The sequence below is a fragment of the Pezoporus occidentalis genome, unplaced genomic scaffold (assembly GCF_034315485.1).
Source record: "Pezoporus occidentalis ecotype Australia unplaced genomic scaffold, CSIRO_AGI_Poc_V1 ctg3, whole genome shotgun sequence".
In the NCBI taxonomy this organism is placed as follows: domain Eukaryota; kingdom Metazoa; phylum Chordata; class Aves; order Psittaciformes; family Psittacidae; genus Pezoporus; species Pezoporus occidentalis.
In genome coordinates, this window is record NW_026914940.1 from 17553600 (window position 1) to 17572934 (window position 19335).

Sequence of the window (19335 nt, forward strand, 5' to 3'; positions counted from 1 at the left end):
AATTTTTAGGTCAAAAAGCTGGGACAGGTCACATAGTTCATGTGGTACTGGGATAATAAACTGTACATTTATCAAATTGGGTAGAAGACACCAAGCTATTGACACTTTAGGGGAAAGATTTTTTGGTTGGTTCGTTGCTTGGTTTGATTTTGGAAAGAAAAAAAGCAAGTACCTTAATGGGAATAGGGAATTTTAGAAATTAAAAACTATTCTTTTTTCTGAATCTGTTTTCCTTAGACAAAATGGAATTCCTCAGAAAATTTCCCTGTGGAATGACATGACTGTAGATCTGGAAGCAAGCATTTTTTCTGTGTTTCTTGTTGCACTTTTGCCTATGAATGCACAGGACCATGACTGTTTCAGGGAGGACTGTGAACTGAACCTAGCCTGACTGGTTTGATGTCCTTATCAGAACAACTTTGCCATGTGTTTGAAGAAACAGCAAGTTGACCTTGGTGGTCCCTGTTTTACAGGATTGGGAGTATCTGTGCTTCTAGCTGGGGACCCTGGTTGCCAGCTCCAGCTGAGGAGTCAGCAAGAACAGCCCCAAATCTTACTGAATTCCAGTGTAGCCAACAGAGCTGCTGCCCAGTCACCCTGGGTCCGTGCAAAGATTTAAGTGAATCTCAGCACAATTCTTGAGTCCCTTTCTGTGCATCCCCTTGGGCCAGAAGCGCTGCAAACTGGGAGTGACAGAATAGCTCCTGAGCTCCTCCAGGGACTCCTGCTATCCTTACCTTGCCTCTGTGTGAGACATCATGTGTTTGGACACACAAGATGTCTCAGCTGTGCTACTCATACCACCCAGATGTGGGCAGTAAGTGTTTGTGTGTGTGGAACTCCGTTCTCTATGGTGAGGAAACCTTTAGTGCTGTGCTCTGGTAGGAGATGCTCTGGCTGCTACACGGCTCTGCACATCTCCCTGTTGTGGCACCTGAGCACTATGTGCTGCCAGTGATCCATCGGTATGGGGCCTGGGGTCAGGGTCTTGCTTTGAGATGCAGGTGCCGTGGCAGGGAGCTAAGCTGGAGACATGAGCAAATGCAAAAGGTGTCTGACAATTCTGCACTTCTTGAAGGTTCTTATGGCTGTTATATCTTAGTAAGAGGGTGACAAAGGGGAAGGAGAAGTCATCTTGAGCCAGTGAGAAGGGGCCATGCAATAGCCACAAAATGAGCCTGCTCTTCTGTGAAGTCTTTTCTTATCTGAAAAACATCATTTTTAAGCTTATAATCTCACTTTTCCATGTTGGCATGTGAATAAGTCTGTTGTTTAAATACTCTGGAGAAAATGAATGTGGTATTTGTGTAATATGTGGCATTTTAAAATATGGCCTAGATATTTAGGAAGCCTTTGTACACCCACCTTTGCTACCCCCCTTTTAGCTGCTCTGAGGCTCTTTCATAAAGTTCTCATTTTACTTAAAAAACAAGCAAACAAAAAAACCCAACAAAACAAAACCAAACAAGCAAAACAACAAAAAAACAACAAAAAAACAACAACAAAAAAAAACCCACCCCAAAACGGATTGTTACCATGTTTGTGCTCTGATGTTTTTGCTTTGTCTCATAGGAAATAGCTGGTTTTATGCTAACCCTTGAGCTCAACATCTTATCCTACAGTTTTCTTCCTGACTGAAGCTCTCTGATCTTATATGAACAAATATCTTGCGATTACATTTCACAATAAATGCAGACACTGTGCAACAAACCCATGGCAGAACTAGTTGTGATAATGGTGGAGAATTATAAGAAATGCTATATGAAAGCAAGAAAGCAGTTGGTCTTCAGAGGCAGAAAAAGAAAAAGCAGAGTGCAAAGGTGGGCTGAACAGTTCAGAGGTAGAAGGATATTCTGATTTTTTTAAAAACAAAAGTAACATTGATGCTTTGCTCTTTGCTTTGAATTCTTTCCTTTTTTTTTTCTCTCTCTGCACTGGACATGCAGTCATTTCAAAGCAAGGTAAGACTCTGTATTATTTTAGGGGATATTTCTTTTTAGTCCAAATGCAATGGTTTCTTTCCAGATGCAAAACAAAAAGCCTTCACCCCCACTTTTGAATAGGAATCACTTACTCAGGAGCAGACCATATACTTGGCTAAATATTCCAAGCAATTCTTTTAGAATAAAAATGTAGAGCAGGAACTCAGATCCAAATTCCTCTGAATTTCAGGAATACTCCAATCCTGTTTCTAATTGGTGCATTTTAAATTTGTTCCTAGCAAATGCCAAAGGCATTATTTAAGTGTAAGACAGTTTGTTAAATAGTTACCACAATTTTTCTCTAATCACTTTGCCCTTAAGAAAGTTTCTACATATGATGAGAGATGCCTGTATAGCCCCAGACAGACTTGCAAACTGAAGGAAGTGTTTTGGATGTAATAACTATGCAGTAGTACAGAAGACAATCTGGAATATTTCAGCCACCGTCCCTCACTGTTTTATAATTAGTTACCTTAGTTTAGATGCCAAGCATAGAAAATTATTATCCTTCTGTACTGCCATTTCCCATTACTATTTGGCAGTCTTAATTTCATTGTATGCTGAAAAAAACCCTCTCTGCTAACTCTGCTAAAGAAACACAATTGTCTTAGAAAAGTAGCTAAAGCATGTGAGGGTTAAAAGTAACTTTTTTCCCATAAGTGTCATTCTCCAAACTTAGAATTCTTTAATAGATGCAGAGCAACGCAGAAATGAAAGCATTTTTAATTTCAGTGCTTTGTATATTTACAGAGGGATTACAACAAACTTCTACACTTTATCTACATTTTAATAGGTCAGCATGAACATATGAAGTGTATTAAGGTGGACTGCCTTCCTTATTAAACTTACGTGAATTTGTCAAAAGCCCTTAGCAGTTGTATGCAATAGGGGCTGAAAAGCCATGCATGATTGAGGTCATGCATCCAGCCAGTTTGTAAGATGATCCCTCTGCACGGAGCCATCAGCCATCCCTAGCATAGGGGCGCACTCATACACGCATTCCTGTCAAGTCATCTTGTGAAAGGCTGCTTGCTTCCAGCTTGGCTTGAAAGTGCAACCTTAATAAAACTCACTGAAGCCTGAGAGAAAATAGCAGTTCTGCAGCAGATAGTGTAGGGGAAAGAGACTGGGATATGCATAAGCAGCTGACTAAAGCAGGCTACATGCTGGACTGTAACAGAGAGGAAACAATAAATCTTAACTACTATGCAATAAATATTCCCAATTTTAACTAAGGAATCTATCCTCATAGTGAAATTAAAAAAAACCAACAGTTTATCCAAGCTTGATTACCAAAGTGCTCTTCTCCAGTCCTTTTTCCAAAGACTTCAAGGGAAATTAAGAACAAATTTAAAGAAAGACGAAGAAAAAGTTTTTGTTAAAGCAGGAAAGGAAAGTAATAATAACATGTCAGTTTTCCTTTCCTTTGCTTTCCTGGCAGCGATTCTTCCTCATATAGGCTGTAATAGCCAGCGTCGGGGTCCAGAAGCCAGTGGGAGAAGATTTAACCGGATTCAGCACGGGCAGTGCACCTACACTTTCATTCTGCCAGAACAGGACGGGAACTGTCGTGAAAGCACGACAGACCAGTATAACACAAATGCTCTTCAGAGAGATGCTCCTCACGTGGAACAGGATTTCCCTTCCCAGAAACTGCAACATCTGGAACATGTGATGGAAAATTACACTCAGTGGCTTCAAAAAGTAAGTGTTTCTTTTTTTTCATTTCTCACTAAATGGATTTTTTTTGTGACCCTTATGCTGTTCAGGGGGTTTATTAGTTTCTATGAGAACTGAGGTAATAAGGATTCACCTAGTTCATGGCTGTGTAGGGGAGAACTGTTTCAGCCAGAGTGCACCATTCTTGGTGACATTGCTTTTGGGAGCAGAATTTTCCTGTTGTGAAAGATGCAGCTTCTTGAAGTTTTATCTCAAGAGACTGCGGATGTTTGTAAGCCAGAGAACACAAAAATCCTCCAGAGACTCTAATGACAGAACTTACTAAGTATTCCTGTAAACTCTCTTTCAGCTCACAGCTTCAGGTCACATGCCATGCAGGATACCTGCTACTCTGACAGCAAGAGGGAGCGTTTAAAAAAATCAGCATTTAAAGGCACTGGGTTAAGAACATCATTGTTCCTCTGTAAATAGATCAATATAAATTGTTCCACACAGCTAATTGCTAGAAAGAAAGAAGAAAGTATATAGGCATTCACAGTCCTAAAACACCACAGTAAAAGTTTTTAACTGTGTAGATTACACTGGAGTTCAAACAGCCCGTTTTAATTTGTGTGTGTATATGTGCATTCTGTCATAGGAAGGGAAAAATGGGTTTCAAGGTGTAGCAGTAACTTAGCAGAAGTAATTACTTTTAAGAATTTGTGCAGTAGTTCTAATTTTCTAATGAACTTTTCACTATTTTATGCATTAGCTGAAGTTTGGGCTTGAGAAGACATAAATATGTGAATAATTCCACTCATATGAGCAGTCCCATTCACCTTAACAGGATTACTCACTTGTGTAAAATTACATACCTTGCAGGATCTTTTCAATACCTTGGTAATGAAAATGTCTTGGGATAGCTGACCAGTAAAAATAAATAAACAGTCTTTGTATATAGTTGTTTGTATTATTTCAATTCTCACACTGGCATTTTGACCTGGCAAAGCAGAAAGTTGGGCAATTGAGGGATGTAACTGGTTGTGTAAGATGTCACAAGAAAACTACTGTATATACTCTTTTGAAAGATACATTATTTAACTCTAACACAAGTTCATCCTAAGAATGAGCATCAATAAAAATCTAGTGAAGACTTGACTTGGCGAGCTAAAACTTCCTATTAGCATAGTTAATTACCTGTGTTATTTACAAGTTTTGTTTCAGCCAGGCAGTATACAAGACAGAAATATGTTAAAAAGCATATACAGTCATTCCCCATCCCCCTAACCCTCCTAAAGTCTTTAAAGAGGATTTCCTGGTCTCTTGGTAAATTAATTGTGCTCTTTGCATATCTGGCTGTAGCAAGAGAGAAAAGCCCCTGTCAGTAAATATGTAACTGTAAAAAAAATATAATCAAACATTTACTTTTTAGATTACTTTCCTTTTCTTTTTCTTTTTCTTTTTTTTAAATATCTTAGTCTGCTTTGGGAATATAATGCCGGAAATGAGGGGATGCTTTTTGCAGAGGAAAGCATTTCTTAAGAAATTATTTTACTATACCTTGGGAGGGCTGAGGCAAGCACTAAAAAGAAGAAAGTTGTTATTTGTGTTTATACACACATGATTTTACTTGAGTAAAGTGCCTGCTGGATCAAGCTTATAAGACTTATTCTGTATTTGTCCACTAGAGACTGAACTAAGATCACTGTTTCAGTGTGAGCTGAGCACGAAGAAATATGAGTCTGGAGTGTGAATGTCTGAGTTAGGGCTAGTCCTCTCACACTTTGGAGGGAAGTGATTAAACAGGTAGGAAGCCCAATGAAAGGGCTTTATATTTGAGGACTGTTTTTTCTGCAGTTATTGTTAAACATACTATGGGCAGACCAATCCCCCCTCCTCCTTTCCTTCCCAGCCCCCAAGCCTCTGCTCCCAGGGGTTTACATAAAACTGGGATTGTGCACATATCCCCATGTGTCAGTTTTCCCTGGAATAAAAGGACTCATTTCTCTGTGCGATGGAGTATGGCTCGCTCTGAACAAATGAGGCTGATGCAGCTCTATTATAGCATCTCTGAATACTGAATTTGCTTTGTGGTTTTTGCCATTACAAAGCATCTCAGCCATAACTCATTTCCTTTCTAAACAAGCATAATGTTGAACTGCAATGAATATATTATGTAGATAACTCGCATATCATTTTTATACTCTGCATTTATTTCCCTCCCTATATTTTTAATATCAGATGTAGCTGCTGCTGCACTAAACAGTATTTTACAATTGCACCTGCAATAAACAAAGAATAATTTATAGTTATAGGTCTATGACTGGAAGTGAATAGCTAGAATAAGACAATGTTTAAGAATTTGAGATATATTCTGGCTTACATAATGGAAATAACTTTATTACTTCAGGTTATATGTATAACTTTCATTAAAGTTGTCCATAGGCTACGTTTGAGTAACTTGTTTTCTCAGCACAAATGCTAGCCTGCAATATTGAAAAACTATTTATTTAGGAAGTTTGGGAGAAACATGATTTACTTAACTCTGTTGTATCTGAAAATGGTTTTCTCTAGACTAGCAGATTTCTAGGAGCAAAGCAAGTATCAAAGTAAAATAAGAACACAAGCCTGAGTGAAGAGAAAAATTGCTTGTCTGGGGAGCCAATTACTGGCAATTAAGTTCCAGCCTTGTCCATTGACATTTGCATATCTATAGTCAGCATAACAGGGATTGGTTGGCAAATCAGGGATCCAGCAAAATGCTCTGCACAGAAACTATTTGGAAGAAGATGACTTGGTAAACATTTTTAGAGATTTTCCTAGAACTGTTTATTTTAATACCGGATAGCTTTCCCCATTGTTTAAGCTTGGGTTTCATTTCTGCAATATGTTTATACTAATAGTTCAAAACAAACAGTTCATCACATTCTCCTTGCAGTAACTGACTGGCACACGTGATGCTGTTTGGCATTTAATTGCAGTGTCTAAGTATTGCCAAAGAGGAGTTACATGAAATGTTATCATCGCGTCTTGCTTGGGAACTTTCTGTTAGTCAGCTTGTTGAACTCAAGGCATCAATGGACTCTGTATACATTCAGAATAGCTATATAGATGAGTTTTTCACATACTTATCCATCAGTCCAAACAGTAGTAATAGTTGTTATTACAGTAGTGAATTTTACATGATCTACTCATGCTTTTTTTCCTGATCATCACCTAGGCAGAATAATATAAAAGTTTAAAATTAATACTTAATAATAATATACAATAAGAAGCTAACACAGCTGTACAAGTTTGAGCTGAAAGTGAACCACAACTATTCTGTCAGCCAAATCCCAGACTTGGATTTCTTAGATTTTAGTTTTTTTTTTTTGTTTTCTCTGCAAATATTGATGACATCACTAGACTTAAACCAAATAAAGAAGCTTCCACTCACTTCCCTTTGCCTGCAAAGTGCCTGTTCTGTCACCAACTATAATAGAAGTATAAAATGATGAGCTGGTTTCAGTCATTAAAGAAAGAAATTATGAGCAATTTTTTTCTGGGGTATCTATAGTCATTTGATAGTCCACTTTAAAGTTTATTCTTCTCATTGTTTTGATAAATCATTTGTCTATGGCATTCTTTGTGCTCTCTGTTCCCTATTTTTACAGACATAAGATCACAAGTGCTCACTTGGGTTTTAAGCATCTAAGGAATCTAGGTTTTGAAGGGGACCAATCATTGTATAGAAGAAAGTAGCTTTTGGAAAGACTGGTCTCTGTCACTGTGTGCTGTGGCTCCACTGAAAATTTGAAATAATAATAATAATAATTTGCTTATGTGCGTGGATTATGCCTTGGATTTTATATTGTTTGCTGAAGATGGGAAAATTGCTTATATGTCATTCTTGCTGTGAAGCTGTGTGAAAATGTGACAGAGCCTGCCCTGAAGAGAGCATACCTAGAGATGTCATAATATCCTATGAGGATAATTTATATTAATACAAAGAGGGAGGTGGCCATAGAGTGTATAAAATTTTGTCACATTAAGAAACCAATATTCCCTAGTTGAATGAATACAAGAAATAATAAAAATTTTATTTATGCTTATGTCTCACTGGGGATTTTGTAATGTGGCATCTGGCCTTAGAGTCCACATAACATTTGGATGTTAAGTGCAACCAGGAGATCCATGATGAACTTCTGTTAGTTTTCCCAAATAAAAGCAGATAATTAGATTTGGAATCTACCATTGTTCTTGTGCTTATATTACTGACAGAGCTGTGTAAGGAATGGCTTTTCAGTAAATCTTCCCTTTTCAAGGTGGACCAGGGCTAAAAGGAAACAGTGAAAATGTTTCATCCGAAACTGGCCAGTAGCCTTCTATTTGGCATCCAGCTTGAATCTGGATTTCTTGTCTAGACCCAGAGGCTGTTTACTATTTTAGGTACTCCTTTTTTCTTCAGTCAATGAATTCTCACATCCAAAACAGAGCCTCATCCTAGTGACCTTTGAAATGCAGTTCTCACAAACAAGATTTGAAACAAATGATGGGATTCAAATTAGTGGGATTACTTATATATTATGTCCTAATCAATGATTAAGTATATAAAAATGGAATTTAAGAACCAAAAGTAAGTTCATGGAAGCAAACTGATTCTAAGAAAATTCATGTTTGAATATGAAACTGAAATTGCTTATTTACCTCTAAACAATCTCTTGGCAAATAATGTGCCTGCATTTCAAAGCAGTATTAACCACACTTCTGAAGTCATTGGGATAATTTGAGGTACCAACAAGAAAGGGACAAGACTTCAAATGTGGAAATGCCTGAAAGCGTTACATTTATTTGAGGGATAATCAATTTGGCAATGTTGTAGGTTTTTTTTAAGAAGCAGAAGAGCAGTCTCATATATGCCACATTTGGTAGAAAATTGCATAAAAAAAAGAGTATTTCCCAAGCTTGGACAGAAGGTTTTACATAATGTGCAGTAGAACCTGAATATGTTTGTTTCCAGTGCTGACAGCTGTAATTAGGAACTTTCTGGTAACAATAAAATATTGCATTTATTAGTCATCAGAACTGTCCAACTGACATGCCCAGTGGGAGATCTCATTTAGAGCACTGAGAGCTTTTCTAAATGAAACTGATATTAAGTAAATTGCGTGTCATTTTGAGGGTGCTGAGAACTCATCGTTCCCATTCCCTTCTGTGGTTTGGAACCAATCTTCACAGAGCTGGGCACTCTGTGGAAAAAAAAAAAAAAAAGGAAAAGAAAGCCAGCCCATGTGGGAAAAGTAAGGAGCTGGGTGTTTTTTGTCTGCATCATCCCACCCAAACTTCTGGCTGAAAGCCAGAGATAGCCAAGATAGGATTTTCTTTGCTGTGGGGAATCTCTCAGTGCTGTGTCAAGAGACAGTAGGAAGCCCAAAGGAAGAGCCAGCTATCTGAATGGTCTTGTGGAAGTCCCTGCTTCTCTTCATTGACTCCAGGGAAATCCTGAGCAGCTCACTTCCTGACTTAAATGCCTCAGTTAAACGGGGTAGATTTAAGCTTTACTTCTATCCATGGCTGTAGCACAGACTGCCCTACTGACTGCAAGGAAATTGTAAACTTTAAGTATTTCAGTTTCCCTTTTCTAACACAAATATAGTACTACTACCTAATTTCACAATGCTGTTGGGAGGCTTAGTACGTAATTTTTTGTGTTGTTTTTGGAGTCTTTCTATTGGAAGGTATTTTGTGCTATTAAGAGTATATAAATTATAATAATACTTCCAAAGTTTACAGGAAATGGAGAGAGATTGAAAAATCTTTTGGAAGAAAAGAAGTTTTAAAATTAGCAACTAAAATAATTTATAAAGAATAAGCAGATAAATACAATGAACATGAATCTGTAGTGCTAAGTATATTTTGCAAATTGGTTGTATATGTCCTTTTAACAGTGAGAACAGTCCTTATTCTTTCACTATTTTTCAAACACATTAAGCAGCTTCTGCTCCAAACTGTATTTATCTAAGATGAATAAGACTGTGTCTCAGTCATGTATGGATTCTCAGGAAGATCAGTGAAGGATGGCTAGTTTTTCAGAGCTATTGTTACCAGCAATTTTGAATAAACTTGTCACCATCAAAACTGAACTCACATGATGAAGATACTTAACAACCTGCTCATATTCATCTAAATTTATGGTTCAGCTTAGTTCAGTCCTCTTCTCCATATTTGCAAGACAATGCAAACAATGAGGAGGTAGCAAATGAAGACCTTCTAGAGCCAGTATCAAGATTTTAGCTGTGCTGTGAACCTTATCTTCAGCACCAGCCGCTCAAATGTCTTAAATAAACAGCCTTGGTGTAAAAGTCTTCCCAGTAGCATAAGGATTTCCTCTCTTGTTAAAGGGTTGTAGTTTGATCAGGAAAAGGAAATTGAAATAGTTTCATATTTCATAGGAAGGGTTCTTTTTCTTATGAAACAAGTGTACTTTAACACAAGGTTGTTCTTGTGAAACCATATGTGCATATTTTAGACAGTGTTATGAAACACCAGGGTGGTGAATATTCACTTGGAAGGGTAACTTAGAAATGCTATAAATTGTTGAACATTTGCACTGCATTTCCTTTAATGTTCCTGCACAAAAATCAAGCTTTGCTTTTCATTACCTTAGTTAAGAATTAGGTTAAGCTAAAACACTGTAAGTCACTCTGAAGGTGGGATAAGAAGTCTACCCAGGGACTTGCACCAATTTAATTATCCCTACTTAAAACTGATGCAAGTCCAACTAGTGTAACTTCCTTGTCTAAACAAGACTAACAGTGGAGCTACCTTCAACATTGAACAAACATAGGGGTACAGACAGTCAAAGCAAGACAGGTATATGGTCAGCTGGAAAGATGCTCAAGTTGCACTATTCTACATTTGCAAAAATGTTTTGCTTTCAGAATTTAACCAAACCAACAAACCAACCAACCAACCAACCAAAAAAAAAAAAAAATTTAAGACAATTTTTTAATCCCTCAAGAAAACCATATAGAAAAACGGAGTCACATGACTGAAAGAAATTTCTTATACTTCTTTGACTAGCTTCTAGGAACAGAAATGAAAAGAAGACAAAAAGGAAAGGGCAACAGAGAACTATGCTGATTTTATGGTGGAATAAGTGAATAGGTCTTTAACAAAGGTACTTTAAAGGTCTGTTATATGGTAGTACATGATCAGTTACATGATCTGTATTACTATTCCTCCTTTAAATGAGAAATTTAATGAGCCTATTTCAGGCTGAAAGTGCAGTTATAGTCTTGCTGTTGAAAAATCTGGATTGAATACCCCTGAGTAAAAAGTAGCTGATGAAAAATTCTGCAAGCTCTGTGGAATTCCTTGCCCTTGGAAGTCTCATGCTGGTGCATGAGTGTGTGCACACATATATACACATGCTCATACACACAGGTATGCATTTAGATTTTTGGAGTGTTTCGTGTAATATACAATAAAATCTGTTTCTAAGTATTGTGGCTTAAATCCATTCTTATATTTTATACCTACTTACCTGCTGTCAATCTATTGTTCTCCTAGAATTGACTGGTTGGCTCAAAAATAGTAGAAGAGTTGGTAGCAAGATGAAATCTTGTGTATTGTATGTGCATTAATTCTCTGTGAATGAGTACCCATGCTGTTCTGCTGATAAATTATGTGTGCCTTTGCTTTTGTTCTTTATAGAATATATATGAAGCAAGAATTTTCATATATTCTGGAAAAAATGTTGGACACTTGTATTTCCCATCCTAGCCATGTTTCTGTCCTTACATGTGCCTATCCTGCAAAACAAACTTGATTATTCTTTGTTCATGCACAGCATCTGCTCCTTCAGTAGGACTTGGCATATATATATGTTTTAATTTTTCATCAGGTCTTCTGGGATTTTTTTTTTTGAGTAGATTCTTGCCATTTGTCATGTTTTTGCTAGTTGTCTTGTTGCAAATAATGTACCAGGCGTACCTTCTGCAATAGCAATATATGGGAACAACCAAAATCCACTTGTTCCAGTTAACAGAATTCCCTTCTGACTCTGTTCTGCCCGAGGATTTGGGTCCTGGCATTCTTTCTTGTCCCCCTGTACCAAGCAGGAAAATAGGCTTGAGAGATTTCCCTAGAGATAGGATAGGCTCTTAACATTCCTGCCAGGAAATTAAGGCAAGACTAGAGAACTGTGGGAAAAAAATGGGAGTATGAGCAGAAGGCCTTAGAAGGCAATTTGTCTCTTTTTGACAGCATGTCTTCTTTCACACTGGAGCATAGATGATCAGATTGGTGTTAATCAATTTTGAATTCAAAAACTATTTCTGCTGCAGGCTGGTAAGCAATTTATAGACTGATCCTGCTTTTTTCACATCTGAACTTCCTTTAAAGGCTTTCTGTGTGCAAGAGGTTTTTCTTGAGAGATACTATCTATGTTATGAAACTTCTCTTTTAGGGACAACACTGTTTAGCAGGGCAGGCTTTCCGTTTCCTCATCTGTGATCCACACCAGTCTAAACCTGCAGAGGGAACTTGCAAGGTTTCAAAGAGAAAAACACTGGTGCCTGCCCACTGTTTTAAATATACAACCAACTTGCAGTCACTATCAAAGGCTCTCCAGCCTTCAAGATGGAGTTCTTACTTCCTGACTGTAGGTGAAAAAAAATCTGATTTTCAAGGTGTAAATTTACTATTTTGAAATGTGTTTTAATATTTGACCTTTAATACACTCCAAATCCACAGAACACATTTTAAATACCCACAAAAAATGAAAGGAAGAGTCCTAACAAAATCTCTAGAGATGCTTTTACATTTATTTTCAGGTCTGTCATAGATTTGCCTGCCTCTTGGATTATATTATTTTTGAATGTTTTAAAGTTGTCAGCCTATGATTCTAAACATTTATTTTTCTTTCTGAATATCTTGTCTGTAAATATGGCCTTGCACAGCAGAGATTTAAGAAAAAATGATATAGTTGTTGTTAAATGATGATTTTGTAATTTTTTTTTCTAAGCATTGTATTGAATGAATTTTCAATTTGGATGAAACCACCTGTGGCTCTACTTAAATGTGCTGATTTTCACTTACGTATGTTTGACTTTCAATAGCTTTAGCAACAATTATCTTCTGGGAGTTTTAGTTCTCATGCAGAAGTCTTTTGCAGGAAAAAGAATTGTATTAAATAAATCTCTTTAAAAATCTCCCATCAGGTCAGAGTGTGGGTAAAGTGAGGATGAATAATAGGGTCATTTTCATGCCTTTCTCTTCTCTTCTCTCTTCTGAGTCAAGGATTTATGTTTCAAGAAGGCAAGCATCTTCAGATAATTATCTTACTATCAGAGCACTAGTCCTAAAATCCTAATATTTTATAAGAAAAACCTGTGTAGAAATGGCTTGATATTTCTGAAATCTCATAGGAACGCTTTATATATAACCTGGTTCTCTGAAGTCTCCTCCAACACCAAAGGACTCAATGAAGACTGATACAGCCTTTAAAAACTGGGCACTCATATGCAGATAAAAGTCTCTGAAATGAGGATTTAGGATCACTGCCATTGTCATTTAACTATTGAGTATATTTATTTGTGTCACAGTTAAATATTTAGCCTCTACAGCCTTAATTCATTGGGAAATTCCCGTGGCTTTGTAGGCCACATCAGCAAGTCAGCACAGTAACAGGCAGTCCCCAAACCATGATGCCTTTGGTGCTGTGCCTGGAATTTTGAGGATCTGCTTAAAGGGAAAATTGCTCAAAGAGGTGATCTAATCTCTTCCTGAATGAACTATTCCCCTTTGTTCCTTGGCTAAAAAATCATACTTCACTCTGTATGTGACTTACAATAGTAGAGATAAATGGTAAAAGGCCACCTATCTTTCCTGTGTCATTTCTATCCTGTTAATAGGAAAGGCCATAAATGCTGTGCTAGGAAGTTTTTCTGTGTTACTATATTTGTGTGGAGGAGATAATGACTGCACAATTCTTAATCACTTTAGCCTGTTAACTACAGAGGCAATGATTAAGGTTGTTTCCCTTCACATTTTTCTTGAATGATCCAGTTTGATCTCTTGCCTTTTCCAAGAATTCTGACTGATACAATAAATATCCTTTTGTATATTCCTCTGACAGTTTACCTCCATGACATTGTCCAGTTCAGCTGTTACGGTTTCTGCCTTCATGTCAGTTGTTAAAGAATTACTTTGGACCTGTTGCAATACCAGACTTTTATGCCAAGAAGCATAAACAAGACAACTGTATTTGCATAGGCACATGAGACAAGAGGAGTTCTTCAAGTACTAAAAAGTTATCATTAAAGGTGAGGGATGACTACAGGAGAGTAAATTTAATAATCACTGGTAGAAGGTAATTTTTTATGATTTGATCTGCTTGATGAGCTATTTTACTTGATTTTACAGTCACAGTACAAAGATATAACACATGGCTCTGCAACTGAGAAACATCCAGTTGAATGAGTGATTTCAAATCTTTATTAGCTAATTTTTGTTGAGAAAGATGGCTTGTTTCTCAGTTCCTGAAAACAGGGTATTAGTTGAATTTCTGCAGCGCACCTCACTGGCAAAATGCTTGACCATCCTTGCATGCTTACATACACTGCTTTGTGTTTATGCAGCCATGACACCATGTAATGCTTGCATAAACTGTGTGAAATATCTGTGATGAATTTGTGGGTTGGGTAAAATGTAAATGCAATAACAATATAGGTAGCTTCTTCAAGTGCTTTTTGATAACTTTTAATTCCATAAGATAGTTACTGGACAGGTAATTCCAAAGGAAACTGAGGGTGAGTTTGTAACTGTGGACTATTGTCTCTTGGAAACGGCCATCTCAGACAAAGTGTAAGGGACCTGGAGAAAGATTAGAAAAGCTAAATATAAGGTAGGAGGTGGGGGTGGTGCTTCAGAGCAAGAAGTCTGTCTATTTGAGGCTGATAGAGGATTTTCATTAAGACTCTGACAGGAAGGGTGAAGGTTGCTGTTGTAATCCACAAATTTGTGTGCTGCCCAAGGTATCAACATGTCACTAAAGCACACACAATAAGTTGTCTTGCAGTGACAGAAATGTCTAAAAAATTACTTTTCTGTACAGCACAGTGTTCAGTAAAATACCCTGAAACAATGTAGCTGTAAAATATTTACAGGCTGTTTGGCCCTATTAAGATCATAATACTACATATTTCAGTAGTACTACAGTCTGCTGAACTAAAACACATCATAGTTGTGGAAGGTTTTATTTAAAATGAGACTGTTTCTTTGCTATAAAAAAAAAAGAACAGATATTTTTTTCCCCTAAATTTAAGAAAGCAGGAGTGAGGCAAAAAGATGCTCAACAGCACGTTTTAATGAGGAAACCATAAATTCTCCATATTTTACTGGCTATTAAAGTATCTGAAATGCAGACAACCCCCAGCTGGAATGCGGAGTAGAACCAGAATGTGATGTGTGGCAGTTCAGGTAACCAACATGTCGTTCTCTTACCAGAAATGCTCTTGCAACCCTCAGTGACAACCTCAAAAGTAATATTGTGTTCACTGAAGAAACAATTTACTAACATCAAGCAAGTACCATGTAGAGTCCGTGACGAGTTAGAGGTCAGAAATACTAGAAAGACATTTGCCCAAACTTGTCAACTTCAGATTTGCAAGATCGAAGGACTTGACCCCAAAAGTGCCAAGGGTCCTGTTTTGAGTTGTTGGTACTCAGAACTTTCCAGGAAACATATAGCACATGAAAGCTTTACCCCTATAAATGAAATTGCTTTCATTTCATGGTGGAGGGTGTTATCACATGCACATAGCTGCTTTTCAGTAGGCTTCAACGGGAGGTAAAACTGAATGGAAATTGCTCTGGTACTCTAAGCAAGCACACACCTGTTTTATACTTTTGGATAAATAGATGAGAATGGGAAGTCCAGAGAATTCCAATAGAAGCCTTCCTGTAGGTAACAATGCCAAAACAATTCAAAGTATCAAATAAATGTGAATTCTAATTCCTTGCACGGTTCACCTAGGGGATCATATGGCCCTAGATAACTTTTTAGTTGCCATACATGATAACCATTATGACACATGCTATGCTGACCACCAATAAATCTTATAAATATATAATAATAATATTTAATTATTGTTTTGTATACAGTGAGTGTATAAATTATGTATTTAAGTGTTTATACAGTGTATTTATATCTTGACTTTTAAAGTGCAATTGATGTACCAACATTAAAAATAGTTATAAAATTAAACATTGACAGAAATAAAAGAATTTGTCTGGAATTCAGGTTCTTAAAGCTAGGATTAATGATTGTATTTCTTTAGTGCTAAACAGTAAGCCAAAAAAAGCAGCAGTTATTACCTTCTACCTTAATGCCTCCCAGTGCTCACCACAGAAAAAAAACCCCACAACAACTGCATTGTGAATCCTAGGATTAAAAAAAAAAGTTTCACTTATCCAGGATTTAACACTCCTACACACCTTGGAAGCATCTACTAATTTGGCCACTGACCCCCTGGGGTATTTCCTAGAAGCAGAATTGAGCAAGGCTGAAAATGCTGTTGTTGTACTGTTATGGCCATGAAGATACAACATGAATTCTTGATTTGTAAAATATGGACCGAGTGTGACATCTTTTTCCTTTTTGTGCATTTTTAAAGACTACTTCAACATTTTAATTTATTATTTTGTTAACAAAATTATGCAGAACTCCTGAAATTACAACCAAAACTCTGGTCTTTTGTCACTAAAATTAATCTTTTTTTTTTTTTTTCCACCATGGTGGAACACTGAAGATATGTTTTAATTTAAATTTCCCATTTTCATTCTTCTTAAGTTTCAAGATGACACCTCACTCAGTGTTAGTTTTGTCAGTGTAGTTTTGAATGCTGTCATTTTCACTTCTATCGTAAAATCCTTCTAAAAGGCTTTAAGCAATCGGCACCAAGATTATTTTTAGAATACTATTCTTAATGGAATGCAAGCTTTTTATTGAAAGACAGCTTCAAATCCTAATTCAGAGTTCCTCAGTGTTTCTATCAGAGTGGATGTTAATTTTCGGGGTTGCTTCTATCAGACTTAGTCTGCTACTGATATTACGTTTTCCAGGTGTTGCTAGCATAAACTCTTACCAAAAGTTATATCCAGAGACAACAGTGATTTCCTATGGGAATATGAGCCCAAAGGTGGTTTTCAACACATTCTACAAACTCAAACCATTATCATTAAATAGCCTTGAGAGAATTAGAAACTGAAAAAAAAAAGTCTCTCGACTCTCACTCAGAGTGTGATGCTAATAAATCGTTGTGGAGCTGGGCCGAATGCTGCTCACAGTGAATCAGCAGTAAAAATCTGAGCTCAGTTTCTCTCCCGGAAAGGACATTTCCCGACTTCAGGCACGGCCATCTGAAGCTGACCCCTTCATCCTCTCCTTCCCCTGGTGCTTTCAAGAACTTCCAGGTCTACTTTTTGGCACTGGCTTTCTGGATTCACATACTTCAAGCTGCCTCTGCCCTAATGTAAGGGAATTTCTCAACGGTAAGAGACAGACCTCAGCTCTGTCCAGACAAACCTATTTGGCAGAACAGGAATTTCCCAGATGACCAGGAGGAATTTTAAAGGGCTGGAGGGGTATGTTGCAAAATGCTAGCCTAGCACCCATGGAGACAGAAGTCTGTTATTTATAGAAAAGCAGAGGCAGAAAACAGATGATGTGCTTCCTCACAATATGCTCTACAATTCCTGCATTGTGTCAGCATAAATTTGTGGGATACCACATCAAGAACTGAAATGATAGTACGGTCTCCATCCTCAGCCAATTCTTTAGTCTGCATGCCTAGAAAGATACCAGCTAATACCATATGCAGTGTTGGTTTTATAGTACTGAAAAGAACACTTTTAGAAAGCCCTGAAACAACATTTCAAATCGGAAATCATGTCAATGGCATCAATGGAATGATGCCAATGTCAATCTGCTGCAGCTGAAAGAAGACTCAAGCCCAGTCTGTGAGAAGCAGACAAACTCAGATTTTTTTTTTTGTTCATTTGAGGATAGGATACTGTGTACAGCTTTTATTATGTTCTCTGCCTTCTGCCAGTATTCCCCAGGCCTAAAAGTGGGATGTAGATCTCATGAGAGTAATTTTATAAAGACATTTTCAGCATTTGCTTTTTCATTCACATCAGAAAAAACATAGATGCTACTTGGGCTATCTTAGTTTTGGGTTTTTTTTTTAAGTCTTCCTCTTTTCAGTCCCCTAAAACACCAAAGAATTGACACAGCTTTTGAAACAGAAACACTCAAACTGATCAGGAATATGATCTTAATTTAAACCTAGTCTCAGATTCTGTCTGGCCTGTATTTTTAGGGGACATTTGAGTTTTTTGTGGTCTTTTTGCTGAAGCCAGTCAGTAAATGTTTTTGTTTCTTTTTCTGAAACAATTTAAAATAGAAAAAAAATCTTTTTGATGACATCTTCTGCAGAATATTTGGGCATTTTCTCAAGATATTTTTGTGTCAGAATTGCTATATAGCAGATGTAAGCCAGTTAGAAACCTTCCAACCTGAGGATTTGAGACCTCATGTTAAAGAAAACAAATGGCAGAAAGCAACAACTGCAACTTTGTGGTTATCTGCCAAGAGGTTAGAATTCTTGATTAAACAAGAATCTGTATTTTTTGATCAATTTATTTATTAATGAATAATCTTCATTTTCTCTATTTTTTTTTTTAAGAGTTTTTCATAAACTCAAAGAAACGTCACCGGAAAACACTTTCCTGCAGATGAGAAAATCAGCAGACTGCTACAAAGTAACTGACAAGACTGTCATGAGTGAAAGTGGAAGCAAGTTCCAATATTATCTTGGAATATGAAGGAGAAGCCTAAGTGTAGTATCCATGTACAGGCACAGTGGAGATGTTAGAATAGGGATGTGCTTTATTGGTGTCCTCCTATTTACCCAGGAACAGTTTTTTTTTCCCAAGGAATACAGAGACAATCTGCATGTGGAATGTTGTTGATGTAGTAAAGATCATGCAAACTCTCCCCACTGAGCTAGAGGCATTTGAGTTCAAAGAGAGCTATTTGTAACATTTCTTCCACTGCCCTGGTTTTTGGTTTAATTAAGAAAAATATTTTTTAGCTGGCTAATTTAGCTTATGTTAAAGGAAGAAGAAAGTCATCAATCTACATAAGAAAAAGCTCTTATAGAAAATATGTTGTGAAAAAAAAAAGTAGATCCATGCTGCACACTTTATAACATTCCACTGTTTTGTTTAGTGGCATACTAGAAATGCATCTCTGGATGTTAGAATCACAGAACCATAGAATGATTTGGGTTGGAAGTGACCTTAAAGATCATCTTGTTCTAGCCCACCTACCATGGGTAGGGATACCTTCCACAAGACCAGGTTTCTCAAAAAAACTGGCTAATTAACCATGGGCTAAAATCATAGCTGCCGTAATTTGACTTTGCTCAACCTACATTAGTGGAATGGTGTTGATTTAAATCAGCTAGGCATCTGGATGCGCATGCTTATGTCAAAACCTCATTCTCAATGTATCAAAGCCCATGCCTCCTCGATGAATTTGCCTGCTTTGTTGGAATGAACTCGTTTTCCAAAGTGGTCGTTGTTTTGTTGTTGTTTTTTTTTTTTGTCTTAAGGGACCAGCTCTGCTTACACAGCCGGATGTACA

General features: G+C 37.1%; 1 protein-coding gene across 1 annotated transcript in view; it reads left to right on the forward strand.

Annotated features, from left to right (window-relative positions):
- The first annotated feature begins 1562 nt into the window (after window positions 1-1562).
- Window positions 1563-19335, forward strand: part of ANGPT1 (angiopoietin 1) — a 162296-nt gene continuing 144523 nt past the window's right edge. Inside the window, exon 1 of the mRNA XM_062627177.1 lies at window positions 1563-3686. Within this exon, the coding sequence (XP_062483161.1) occupies window positions 3390-3686 (297 nt within the window). The 5' untranslated portion in view covers window positions 1563-3389. The remainder of the gene's footprint in view (window positions 3687-19335) is intronic.